The 14654-nt window shown below is 46.1% G+C and overlaps 1 protein-coding gene across 2 annotated transcripts in view; it reads left to right on the top strand.

Annotated features, from left to right (window-relative positions):
* The window catches only part of SPATS1 (spermatogenesis associated serine rich 1), a 150701-nt gene extending 138610 nt beyond the window's left edge, over window positions 1–12091 (top strand). For both annotated transcript variants that reach the window (XM_063915257.1, XM_063915256.1), the window contains 2 exons: window positions 9042–9104; window positions 11689–12091. In XM_063915257.1, coding sequence (XP_063771327.1) covers window positions 9042–9104; window positions 11689–11848 — 223 coding nt within the window. In that variant the 3' untranslated portion in view covers window positions 11849–12091. The remainder of the gene's footprint in view (window positions 1–9041; window positions 9105–11688) is intronic.
* Window positions 12092–14654: the final 2563 nt, after the last annotated feature.

Here is a 14654-nt window from a genome sequence, read left to right as displayed (position 1 = left end):
GAAGGGATTTACTGGTCAGTGGACTGCTTCCGCTGTCACCCAAAGTTTTTGAACTTGTCACTGACTTATTATGAATGCGCTGCAGGTGACGTATAAGGGAGGATGTTCCGAGGTGGTTAACGTCCTTACCCCTACTTATTACAGCTTGACAAAGGGAACACACGGCTTGACACCTGTTGTCCGCATTTCTGGTGAAATACCTCCACACCGAAGAGCTGATTTTTTTGGTATTTTCACCTGGCATGTCAACGGCCATATTCCTCCCACGGACAACAGGTGTCTCCCCGGGTGCCTGACTTAAACAAACCACCTCACCATCAGAATCCTCCTGGTCAATTTCCTCCCCAGCGCCAGCAACACCCATATCCTCCTCATCCTGGTGTACTTCAACACTGACATCTTCAATCTGACTATCAGGAACTGGACTGCGGGTGCTCCTTCCAGCACTTGCAGGGGGCGTGCAAATGGTGGAAGGCGCATGCTCTTCACGTCCAGTGTTGGGAAGGTCAGGCATCGCAACCGACACAATTGGACTCTCCTTGTGGATTTGGGATTTCGAAGAATGCACAGTTCTTTGCTGTGCTGCTTTTGCCAGCTTGAGTCTTTTCATTTTTCTAGCGAGAGGCTGAGTGCTTCCATCCTCATGTGAAGCTGAACCACTAGCCATGAACATAGGCCAGGGCCTCAGCCGTTCCTTGCCACTCCGTGTGGTAAATGGCATATTGGCAAGTTTACGCTTCTCCTCCGACAATTTTATTTTAGGTTTTGGAGTCCTTTTTTTACTGATATTTGGTGTTTTGGATTTGACATGCTCTGTACTATGACATTGGGCATCGGCCTTGGCAGACGACGTTGCTGGCATTTCATCGTCTCGGCCATGACTAGTGGCAGCAGCTTCAGCACGAGGTGGAAGTGGATCTTGAGCTTTCCCTAATTTTGGAACCTCAACATTTTTGTTCTCCATATTTTAATAGGCACAACTAAAAGGCACCTCAGGTAAACAATGGAGATGGATGGATTGGATACTAGTATACAATTATGGACGGGCTGCCGAGTGCCGACACAGAGGTAGCCACAGCCGTGAACTACCGCACTGTACTGTGTCTGCTGCTAATATATAGACTGGTTGATAAAGAGATAGTATACTCGTAACTAGTATGTATGTATAAAGAAAGAAAAAAAAACCACGGTTAGGTGGTATATACAATTATGGACGGGCTGCCGAGTGCCGACACAGAGGTAGCCACAGCCGTGAACTACCGCACTGTACTGTGTCTGCTGCTAATATATAGACTGGTTGATAAAGAGATAGTATACTCGTAACTAGTATGTATGTATAAAGAAAGAAAAAAAAACCACGGTTAGGTGGTATATACAATTATGGACGGGCTGCCGAGTGCCGACACAGAGGTAGCCACAGCCGTGAACTACCGCACTGTACTGTGTCTGCTGCTAATATATAGACTGGTTGATAAAGAGATAGTATACTCGTAACTAGTATGTATGTATAAAGAAAGAAAAAAAAACCACGGTTAGGTGGTATATACAATTATGGACGGGCTGCCGAGTGCCGACACAGAGGTAGCCACAGCCGTGAACTACCGCACTGTACTGTGTCTGCTGCTAATATATAGACTGGTTGATAAAGAGATAGTATACTCGTAACTAGTATGTATGTATAAAGAAAGAAAAAAAAACCACGGTTAGGTGGTATATACAATTATGGACGGGCTGCCGAGTGCCGACACAGAGGTAGCCACAGCCGTGAACTACCGCACTGTACTGTGTCTGCTGCTAATATATAGACTGGTTGATAAAGAGATAGTATACTCGTAACTAGTATGTATGTATAAAGAAAGAAAAAAAAACCACGGTTAGGTGGTATATACAATTATGGACGGGCTGCCGAGTGCCGACACAGAGGTAGCCACAGCCGTGAACTACCGCACTGTACTGTGTCTGCTGCTAATATATAGACTGGTTGATAAAGAGATAGTATACTCGTAACTAGTATGTATGTATAAAGAAAGAAAAAAAACCACGGTTAGGTGGTATATACAATTATGGACGGGCTGCCGAGTGCCGACACAGAGGTAGCCACAGCCGTGAACTACCGCACTGTACTGTGTCTGCTGCTAATATATAGACTGGTTGATAAAGAGATAGTATACTCGTAACTAGTATGTATGTATAAAGAAAGAAAAAAAAACCACGGTTAGGTGGTATATACAATTATGGACGGGCTGCCGAGTGCCGACACAGAGGTAGCCACAGCCGTGAACTACCGCACTGTACTGTGTCTGCTGCTAATATATAGACTGGTTGATAAAGAGATAGTATACTCGTAACTAGTATGTATGTATAAAGAAAGAAAAAAAAACCACGGTTAGGTGGTATATACAATTATGGACGGGCTGCCGAGTGCCGACACAGAGGTAGCCACAGCCGTGAACTACCGCACTGTACTGTGTCTGCTGCTAATATATAGACTGGTTGATAAAGAGATAGTATACTCGTAACTAGTATGTATGTATAAAGAAAGAAAAAAAAACCACGGTTAGGTGGTATATACAATTATGGACGGGCTGCCGAGTGCCGACACAGAGGTAGCCACAGCCGTGAACTACCGCACTGTACTGTGTCTGCTGCTAATATATAGACTGGTTGATAAAGAGATAGTATACTCGTAACTAGTATGTATGTATAAAGAAAGAAAAAAAAACCACGGTTAGGTGGTATATACAATTATGGACGGGCTGCCGAGTGCCGACACAGAGGTAGCCACAGCCGTGAACTACCGCACTGTACTGTGTCTGCTGCTAATATATAGACTGGTTGATAAAGAGATAGTATACTCGTAACTAGTATGTATGTATAAAGAAAGAAAAAAAAACCACGGTTAGGTGGTATATACAATTATGGACGGGCTGCCGAGTGCCGACACAGAGGTAGCCACAGCCGTGAACTACCGCACTGTACTGTGTCTGCTGCTAATATATAGACTGGTTGATAAAGAGATAGTATACTCGTAACTAGTATGTATGTATAAAGAAAGAAAAAAAAACCACGGTTAGGTGGTATATACAATTATGGACGGGCTGCCGAGTGCCGACACAGAGGTAGCCACAGCCGTGAACTACCGCACTGTACTGTGTCTGCTGCTAATATATAGACTGGTTGATAAAGAGATAGTATACTCGTAACTAGTATGTATGTATAAAGAAAGAAAAAAAACCACGGTTAGGTGGTATATACAATTATGGACGGGCTGCCGAGTGCCGACACAGAGGTAGCCACAGCCGTGAACTACCGCACTGTACTGTGTCTGCTGCTAATATATAGACTGGTTGATAAAGAGATAGTATACTCGTAACTAGTATGTATGTATAAAGAAAGAAAAAAAAACCACGGTTAGGTGGTATATACAATTATGGACGGGCTGCCGAGTGCCGACACAGAGGTAGCCACAGCCGTGAACTACCGCACTGTACTGTGTCTGCTGCTAATATATAGACTGGTTGATAAAGAGATAGTATACTCGTAACTAGTATGTATGTATAAAGAAAGAAAAAAAAACCACGGTTAGGTGGTATATACAATTATGGACGGGCTGCCGAGTGCCGACACAGAGGTAGCCACAGCCGTGAACTACCGCACTGTACTGTGTCTGCTGCTAATATATAGACTGGTTGATAAAGAGATAGTATACTCGTAACTAGTATGTATGTATAAAGAAAGAAAAAAAAACCACGGTTAGGTGGTATATACAATTATGGACGGGCTGCCGAGTGCCGACACAGAGGTAGCCACAGCCGTGAACTACCGCACTGTACTGTGTCTGCTGCTAATATATAGACTGGTTGATAAAGAGATAGTATACTCGTAACTAGTATGTATGTATAAAGAAAGAAAAAAAAACCACGGTTAGGTGGTATATACAATTATGGACGGGCTGCCGAGTGCCGACACAGAGGTAGCCACAGCCGTGAACTACCGCACTGTACTGTGTCTGCTGCTAATATATAGACTGGTTGATAAAGAGATAGTATACTCGTAACTAGTATGTATGTATAAAGAAAGAAAAAAAAACCACGGTTAGGTGGTATATACAATTATGGACGGGCTGCCGAGTGCCGACACAGAGGTAGCCACAGCCGTGAACTACCGCACTGTACTGTGTCTGCTGCTAATATATAGACTGGTTGATAAAGAGATAGTATACTCGTAACTAGTATGTATGTATAAAGAAAGAAAAAAAAACCACGGTTAGGTGGTATATACAATTATGGACGGGCTGCCGAGTGCCGACACAGAGGTAGCCACAGCCGTGAACTACCGCACTGTACTGTGTCTGCTGCTAATATATAGACTGGTTGATAAAGAGATAGTATACTCGTAACTAGTATGTATGTATAAAGAAAGAAAAAAAAACCACGGTTAGGTGGTATATACAATTATGGACGGGCTGCCGAGTGCCGACACAGAGGTAGCCACAGCCGTGAACTACCGCACTGTACTGTGTCTGCTGCTAATATAGACTGGTTGATAAAGAGATAGTATACTACTAATATTATATACTGGTGGTCAGGTCACTGGTCACTAGTCACACTGGCAGTGGCACTCCTGCAGCAAAAGTGTGCACTGTTTAATTTTAATATAATATTATGTACTCCTGGCTCCTGCTATAACCTATAACTGGCACTGCAGTAGTGCTCCCCAGTCTCCCCCACAATTATAAGCTGTGTGAGCTGAGCAGTCAGACAGATATATAATATATATATAGATGATGCAGCACACTGGCCTGAGCCTGAGCAGTGCACACAGATATGGTATGTGACTGACTGAGTCACTGTGTGTATCGCTTTTTTCAGGCAGAGAACGGATATATTAAATAAACTGCACTGTGTGTCTGGTGGTCACTCACTATATAATATATTATGTACTCCTGGCTCCTGCTATAACCTATAACTGGCACTGCAGTAGTGCTCCCCAGTCTCCCCCACAATTATAAGCTGTGTGAGCTGAGCAGTCAGACAGATATATATAATATTATATATAGATAATAGATGATGCAGCACACTGGCCTGAGCCTGAGCAGTGCACACAGATATGGTATGTGACTGAGTCACTGTGTGCTGTGTATCGCTTTTTTCAGGCAGAGAACGGATTATAAATAAAAGTGGTGGTCACTGGTCACTTTCAGCAAAACTCTGCACTGTACACTACTGAGTACTCCTAATGCTCCCCAAAATTAGTAAATCAAGTGTCTCTCTAATCTATTCTAATTCTAAACGGAGAGGACGCCAGCCACGTCCTCTCCCTATCAATCTCAATGCACGTGTGAAAATGGCGGCGACGCGGGCTCCTTATATAGAATCCGAGTCTCGCGATAGAATCCGAGCCTCGCGAGAATCCGACAGCGTCATGATGACGTTCGGGCGCGCTCGGGTTAACCGAGCAAGGCGGGAAGATCCGAGTCGCTCGGACCCGTGAAAAAAAACATGAAGTTCTGGCGGGTTCGGATTCAGAGAAACCGAACCCGCTCATCTCTAATCTACACACACACACACACACACACACACACACACACACACACACACACACACACACCATAAACACACACACACACCAGGGACGTGCGGTGAGCTAAATGGCTCAGAAGGCACTGGCAAATTTACTTGCAATATATGAGCTAAAGGGTGCATCTGGTCATTATACACAGGTGCAGCATTTTAAACTCCTGAAAATTTGGTGAGTTTTGATTAGAGATGTGTGGAAAGGATACACAGGTGAGGCACTGCCTCCCCTGCCATAGACTTTTTACTCCAGAGTTTGGGCTATAAAAATGATTAGAATAATGCAAAGAAGATATTTCTAACAAATTATTAGTATTTTCCATATACTTTATTCAGGCAAAACTCTGGTTTAAACGTAAGTATGACAGGAAAGGCTCTGCCTCACCTGCCTCACCCCACCGCACGTCACTGACACACACACATCTACACATACCATCTATACACCAGTGGCGTTGGGTGAGGTTAGTGGCTGGTGAGGCACTACAGCCATAATGCCCGCCGAATCCTACCGATGACCCCTACTGCCGCCGAGCCAATGCCCGCTACTGCCCGAGCCGGCTTACAAACTCGCCCACAATCAACTGACCCAGCCCTCCGCCACTAATTTGCATCTCACTCCGATGCCGACAATGCCCGCTGCCTGCCTGCTCATCATACTTGTGATATATTGTACATTTTTATTGGAAAAAAAATAGTGTTTGGGACTGGGAAGGGAGTGGGAGGAGGACATGAATGCAATTCTGTTGTCCAGGGCTACCATTAAGTTAATGGAGAAGGGTATGAATGGGTTAAAAAATGTTAAAAAAATTGCGTGAGGTCCCCCCTCCTAAGTATAATCAGCCTCAGGCTCTTTGAGCCGGTCCTGGTTGTTTAAATACTGGGGTGGAAAATTGAAGAGGGGTTCCCCGTATTTAGACAACCAGCACCGGGCTCTTAGTCCGGTCCTGGTTCCAAAAATATGAGGGACAAAAGACGTAGGGGTCCCCCGTATTTTTAAAACCAGCACCGGGCTCCACTAGCCAGGGACATAATGGCACAGCTGGGGGACACATTTATGTAGGTCCCTGCGGCAGTGGCATTACCTCCCCCTCAACTAGTCACCCCTGGCCGGGGTTCCCTAGAGAAGTAGGGACCCCTTAGATGAAGGGGTCCCCCCTCCAGGCACCCAAGGGCCAGAGGTGAAGCCCGAGGCTGTCCCCAGCACCCCTGAGCGGTGGGTGCCGGGCTGATAGCCATAAGAGTGTTAAAAAAAGAATATTGTTTGTTGTTGTGGAACTACAAGGCCCAGCAAGCCTCCCCCGCTTGCTGGTACTTGGAGAACCTCAAGTACCAGCATGCGGGGAAATAATGGGCCCGCTGGTACCTGCAGTTCTACAACAAAAAAATACCCAAATAAAAACACAACTCACACACCGTAACAGTAAAAATTTATTATATCACACTGACACACTCACACATACTTACCTACATCCCACGCCGGTCACGTCCACTTGTCCAGTAGAATCCAATAGGGCTGATACCTGTAAAAATGAGAGACAGATTACTTACCTACATCCCACGCCGGTCACGTCCACTTGTCCAGTAGAATCCAATAGGGCCGGTACCTGTAAACATGAACATTAAACTTCAATCCACAGGTGGGGGGGGGGGGAGAGAGAGAGAGAGAGTGCAATCCACAGATGTGGGGGGGGGAGGAGAGAGAGAGCGAGAGAGAGAGCAATCCACAGGTGGGGGGGAGGAAAGAGAGAGAGAGAGAAAGAGAGAGCAATCCACAGGTGGGGGGGGAGAGGAAAGAGAGAGAGAGAGAGAGAGAGAGCAATCCACAGGTGGGGGGAAGGAGAGAGAGAGAGCGAGAGAGAGAGCAATCCACAGGTGGGGGGGAAGAGAGAGAGTGAGAGACTCTCTGACTAACCTGCTGCTGGCTGTGAGCGGGAGGTGGTCGGGGGACAGCCGCAAACCGATGCTCCTGTCAGTGGGATGGGAGAGCCGCACACCGCGGGTGCTGTCAGCGGGAGGAGGACGGGGGGGAGAGCCGCACACTATGCAGCGGGAGGAGGACGGGGGGAGAGCCGCACACTGCGCAGCGGGAGGAGGACGGGGGGAGAGCCGCACACTGCGCAGCGGGAGGAGGACGGGGGGAGAGCCGCACACCGCGGCTGCTGTCAGCGGGAGGAGGACGAGGGGAGAGCCGCACACGCTGCTGCTGTCAGCGCTCAGCGGAGGGCAGAGGAGGAGGGGGGGGGTGGAGCCACACACCGAGGCTGCTGTCTGAGGGAGGAGGACGGGGGGGGGGGAGAGCCGGACACACTGCAGGGCCATCCCGGCTACCTCCTACGACACTCACCGCCGGGACCCGCCGCGTCTGGGTGATTGGACAAGCGGATCCAGCACTGGATCCGCTGTCCAATCACAAGTGCCTCGCTGACATGGGGGTGGTGTCCCTGTCAGCGAGGCACTTTTTTCAGTGCCGCTTTTAGGAGTTTTTTGAATGGGCTTTTAAAGCCCAGTGCTTGGCCCCGCCCCCCGCTCTGTCCCGTCTGCATTGTGTTTGGGAGGCACTGCTATCAGTGCCTCCCAAACACATTTAAGCACAGGAAATTATTAGAATTAAATAAAGAACGTACTTATGACACAGAATATGTGTCATAAGTATCTTCTTTATATTATTTTAATAATCACAGGGGAGGCACTGCCTCCCCTGCCTCCCCTGACTGCACGTCCCTGCTATACACACACACACACACACACACACACACACACACACACACACACCTTCACCTTGTCCAGGCCCGGCATTCATAATACAGAAAAGGTGGCAGAGGAATGAGCTTGCTGTGCAGGTGACTAGGTACACTGCGCGCACCGTGGAAAGCTTCAGCACCAGGCACGAATTAAGTGGTGACAGCGGGGGCATTTCATATCAAGCGCCGGCTGTGAATCAATTGGAATTCGTGGACCGGCAACGAATCAAGAGTGGCCACAGCGGTTGTGTAGAGATACATACAGTATACATATATACAATTTGATGAAAATTTCGCCATTGTTGCGTAAGTTGCTGGCTCACACATTCTGCAACATGCAGCTGGTACACAATGTAAATTAGAAGCTATTCACCTGTACCGCCACTAAAGTACTGTTGCAAAGAACATTTTGGCCAGCTACGGATTTCAGGAGAGCTGCCGAGTTATCACAGAAGTGCTAGCGGTGCATAAGTGTTATGTGCTTAAACATTCGGGCAAGTGTCCAAAAGAACAGGTATTTCATCGTAGAGTAGGAACGTTTTTCTGCAATATAATCATGCACTGCCTAATATATTTCCTTGTAAGTATCAAATATGAAACAATATTTGCAGCTAACATACATACATAAGACTACGTTTGCAGGCTCCAAAATGTAAATTAAAATGTCAGAAATTTAAGAACTTTTTTGAGCACATTTGTTAATTTTTTGTCTTGTATTTTACAGGGGATCCTATAGGATTAAAGCGGACACATTTATTCCTCTTCAGAAACTGCCCAAAGAACCCCGGTAAGCGCAAGTACAGTTTTTTTCATGCACGGTAGGACATAACAGTGGAGGTTGTCTACTAAAGTCTTTCACTGCTAAAAGCTGCTATTGTAGGTTCTTCTTATGGTTCTTTCATCGGCCAATAAAAGTTTTAGAAATTGCAAAATACAAAGTATGACTTTATTAAAGCAGCGTTACCAGTGCTGGATTGATAACAGGGCATCTGATGCGGTCGCCGGCCCCAGCACATTGCTACATCAGCAATATGGGTGACCCTGTGGCATTATGGGAAGTGGGGGTTCTGTGGCATAATGGGAACCGGAAGCACTACAGTGTGCTCAACACATTTGCGGTGCTGGGAGTATTTATATGTTCTACTTTTTAATAACATCACCATTACAGATGTGTCCTTATCAGAGGCCTATCTAGAGAGGAGGGGACCCATGTGCTGTGTTTGTGTGTGGGCCCCCTCCTCTCCCGTAGCCAGCAGCACCCCTGTTAGTGCTCTGAGCACTGAGACTCTGGCACAGTTCCAGAGTCTACAGCGCATGTGCAGGACTCCGAAAAAATGGCATGTGCTGTAGACTCTGGCACTGTGCCAGAGTCTCTAGTGCTCAGTGCGCTAGCAGCGGCGGTGCCGGCTACGGGAGAGGAGGGGGCCCACACACGGTCACCGTTGGACGCCGGATAGGTGAGTATAGAAGAAATGGGTGAGTGTGTGTGCGGTGGGCCCCCTCTGGACCCAGGGGCCCGTGTGCATGGCACACACTGCACACATTATAGAAACGCCAGTAGTGCTTATATATACCCAGCATCCTTACACCATAAAGCACCAGATGCCCAATGTTGACTGAGCTGTGCCATATTTTTCTACATTTTGTGTCCTATTTACGCGGCACATTCAGTGAAACACCAAAGTATACTACACACACTGGCTGCCACTGTAGCCACACCAGAATTAGTTTTAAACATGTACAAAGTTACAGATGAAGCACTAGGGAACTTGATACGAGAAAAAGCCGTAGTTGCTGCATCGTAGAACTTTGTATACAGATTTACACACAGTCGTACACAGATGTACAAATGTCGCACAACAAACTGGTCCGTGCAAGCTAGCAATGCAGTTTTGGCACTCCCAGTTATTTCTAGTGATGAGCGGATTCGGTTTTACTCGGTTTTACTCGGTTCTCAAAACGCCATCTTATTGGCTATCCAAAACACGTGACATCCGTGAGCCAATAAGATGCCGTTTTGAGAACCGAGTAAAACCGAGAAAAACCGAATCCGCTCATCACTAGTTTCCTTTATGCAATAAGATGCACGTTTTGTGCAAAAAAGATGCTTAGTGCGGTTGAAATGACTTGGACATGGCGCACAAAAAAGGGCTACTTTCTGTGACAAGTGCCACAGTGTATCAGTTTATCATTTTTACAATTTTATTGATAGGGGGAACCACAAGTTTGTTACCCTGGGGCCCCCACAAACCGTAATCCAGTCCTGCACGTAACCATTTACACTAATGTGAAGATATTTTAACAGTATTTATCAAGCAGTTGTTACCACCAGTAATATTTTCCCTGCTTGCTCTTTGCTCTAAGGTCTGTCAATAGTTTTTTCCCATAACTTCCTAGCGGGATGCATTTAGCATCCCGGCAGACTGGATGCCGGCGGTCATGTGACCGATGCTGAAATCCCGACACCACTTGGTAGACTGGTGCTCGAACACCGACCACCATAATGCCAAAGGTGAGTATCAGGGATAGGGTTAGGGCCCAGCGTGGGATGTTTAGGGTTAGGAACTGTGTGTGTGTGTGTGTGGATGAGGGGGTGGGGAGGTTTAGGTTACGCACAAGGTTGATGGTTAGTCATAGCCACCACCCGAGGGTTAGTCCTAGCCACTACCGATTTGCCGATTGCTCGGCTGAACACTCCTGGGCGGGTACTGTGTGTTCTCATTGGGTCTTGGAAGTTTAAAAGGCAAAGAAGGATTAGTCTCCTTGCAAGTGACAGTTTCTACATCTGCAGTAAAAGCATGATAAAGTCCCTGATGATAGCGGTGGTGAGCCTGAAACATTGGGATCATCTTTACTGTGCTTTTTAATATGGTGTATAACTAGTTTTGAACTTAGGTGGCAATAAGATATGTATCCTGTTTGTGGCTATACATATAGTAAAGATAAGACTTACTGTATGCAAGGGGTGGTCTTCTGGTTGCCGGCGGCCGGGCTCCCGGCGACCACCATACCGGCGCCGGAATCCCGACCGCCGGCATACCAACATCTTTTCTCCCTCTTGGGGGCCCACAACCCCCCTGGAGGGAGAATAGATAGAGTGGTGCGCGTAGCGAGCCCGAAAGGGGCTCATTTGCGCTCGCCCAGCGGTCGCTATGCCAGCGGTGGGGATTCCGGCACCGGTATGCTAGTCGCTGGGGGCACGACCGCCGGCATACCATACTACACCCGTATGCAAGAAGTGAGATTCCAGATGTAGCGGAACTTCAAGTTACAGCAAGCTCTGCCAGAGTCACACCTATTTTGAATAGTAGGTCATCTGAAATAAAGCATCTGACGTTCAGTCTGTTTTCTCTTCTGCCTTTTGTCCACAGCGTTCCATTTAGAGTAAAGCTCAGGAGGCAAAATCTGGAAGAAGAAAAAAGAGACGTTGAAGAACTCAACACATGGAAACCGGCTCAGAGATCATTTCTCTTTGATCCACCTGGAAATGGGAAAATAAAACCAGATCAAGACACACCGGCAAAGCAATAGTTTAAATGCACATTGTCACACAGCTTACTGTTTTTACTTCTCTCTCCCAACTTAATATCACCCATATGATTACAATCTGCATTTATTATTCAATAAGTAAAATGGAGACATTTTATATATAATTCATTGTAAGTACAGTTGTAATGCGAAAATTATTGTTAGCAGTGTGCATTGCCATTACACATACTAATGATTACTAGTCACTCGCAATTGTTCAGCACAATACACAAATCATCTATAAGATATCTCATTTGTTTTGTGTATGGGTGACTAAAGTGGACACAGAACCTCATGCCTCATTGGTTCTGTTAATTCATCATAGTATGCATTATAATATTAGTTTAACACACAAAATGGCTGCCTCTGTGTTGTCTAGGTGATGTTTAAGCTGGGTACACACTTGAATTATATATCGGTAAATCATCGGTGGGTGTGTATACCGGATATGTCAGGTCAGCCCTGCGGCACAGTCATTGCCCATATATCTTGCAGCAGGCAGCGGCATTGACAGAGACTCTGAACACTTGGGGGCGCATCGGCCATTTTCCTGACGATATTTCCCTACTGTGCATGCACAAAACACTGGGAGACCTGAGCTCTACTTAGTGCTCAGAGTCACTGTCACTGCTACTACCGTGGGACTCCCAAGAGGTAAGTATTGAAAAAAATGGGGGCAGGGTGTGTAGTGTGGGCCCCTCTGAACCCAGGGGCCCGTGTGCACCGCAAACACTGCACCCATTATAGATACACCACTGTCTTGCAGATATATCACCATTTCTGGCTGTGTGTATGTCCGACCATACTATATGCAACAGGAACCACCTACAAGAACATCCCAGCTGGTTGGGCAAATCCAAATGCCTGTTCTGTTGTCTGGCCAGACATATTGAGCGGTTGATTCGTAAATGTGTTTATTTACCAAACGGGCTACTCTGTCGGCGGATCTGGTGATCGATGGATCTGTTGGCATAGTCAAGCTCATTCAGGTGTGGTTGTTCTTGCTGATGTCATTGCTATCTTTTGCCGTTAGCAATTGCGATGATATGCTACTATGTGCAGAAGCTAACTTGAGCATAGGGACACCCACTGTTGCCGCATCATTTCCATCGCAAATCGGGTCATGACGCAGAATCTGAGTACTACTGAAGACATGCAGGATGAGCTTCTCTCCCAGGATGCTGAGGACTCTCTAGTAGCAATACAGGGGAGGGGTCCTGGGGTGCACACCGGTAATGAGAGGTGCGACCCTGTGGAGACCTTTCAGTAGAACTGCATACAAACTGACAAAGGTTGCACAATTCAAACACTACAAATGTATTAATAATAATCACTGCAATACAGGTGACCTCATTAGTCGGGCAAGTCCCTACCATTTTGGGGGGGTAAAAATGTAGGGCGCGGGACACCCCAAAATAAAGCAGCTGAGTGACACCAGGGCAACACTAAAGTGAAAAATATATAGTGAAAAAAGTGAAGATAGATTAGTGAGAAAGGCTGCTGAAAACAGCAGGGGTAAATTAGTGAGAGGTAACGAGGTGAGAAATAAAGTAGTGAGAGGTACAGTAAAGTAGTGAGAAGTGAAGTAGCAAGTAAGATTGCAACTGCTAATGTATGCACACCCACAAAATGGCGTCTGAACGGCCATGACACGCCAAGGTTTACCCAACCACTCTCCGTTCCTACCCCCAAATGCTGTCTTTGGTATTTTATTTCTTAGTGCAACCACAATCGCAATATAATTGATGCACATGCACACTGCAGCTCATACGCACAGTATGTGCAGTAAGAAAACATCGACCAATGTGTGTACAATAGCCGATTTGCGACCATGAGCCTCAGTGTGTACCCAACCTAACCCATTAAATAATCACTGTTGTTTAATGCATCTCCCACCTATTTTATATGCTAGTTAGATGACCATCAGTATTCAACTAGTGAAACAAGGCCTTGAGAAATCACACATTATTTAACTAACTGTTGATCTTTATTCTTATAATAATTATTTCATATTTCATTTCATGTATAAAGGCATGGCGTTACCCTACACTTTTACAATATTTGTCCTGTAAAATGTACTTGTCTTTTGTATAAAGTAGGACACTAATATCATCCTGAAGCTTGGCCAGAACAACAGGGTCAGGGTTCAGTTTGGCCCATCCGTTGTGACCACATTGGATCCCATCATTCGTTGTTTTAGTCAAGTTTCCAACAGGTCTATTCAGGAAGCAGTGAAAAGTGCGGAGAAGTGAGCCAGTGGAGAAGTTGCCCATGGCAACCAATCAGCATTGAAGTAACATTTATAATTTGCATACTATACAATTGTATGGAGCAGCTGATTGGTTGCCATGGGCAACTTCTCCACAGGCTCACTTCTCCACTCTTTTCACTGCTTCATGAATAGAGCCCTAAATTTCACCCAGTGTCATTTGGTTGGAAGATGGCCTCATTCACAGGCCAAAAGGTTACCTGGTGCCATTTCCAGCATGTCCAGTAATGCTCACTTGCCATCGGCTTTGGATGGAGTCAGAATATGGAGGGTAATTTCAAGTTGATCGCAGCAGGACATTTTTTAGCAGTTGGGCAAAACCATGTGCACTGCAGGGGAGGCACATATAACATGTGCAGAGAGAGTAAGATTTGGGTGGGTTATTTTGTTTCTGTGCAGGGTAAATACTGGCTGCTTTATTTTTAAACTGCAATTTAGATTGCAGATTGAACACGTCACACCCAAATCTATCTCTTTCTGCACAGGTTATATTTGCCTCCCCTGCAGTGCACATGGTTTTGCCCAACTGCTAAAAAATTT

Source organism: Pseudophryne corroboree, chromosome 4 (genome assembly GCF_028390025.1).
Source record: "Pseudophryne corroboree isolate aPseCor3 chromosome 4, aPseCor3.hap2, whole genome shotgun sequence".
Classification (NCBI taxonomy): Eukaryota; Metazoa; Chordata; class Amphibia; order Anura; family Myobatrachidae; genus Pseudophryne; species Pseudophryne corroboree.
Note: the sequence above shows the minus strand (reverse complement) of the source record. Positions and strands in the feature narration are given on the sequence as shown.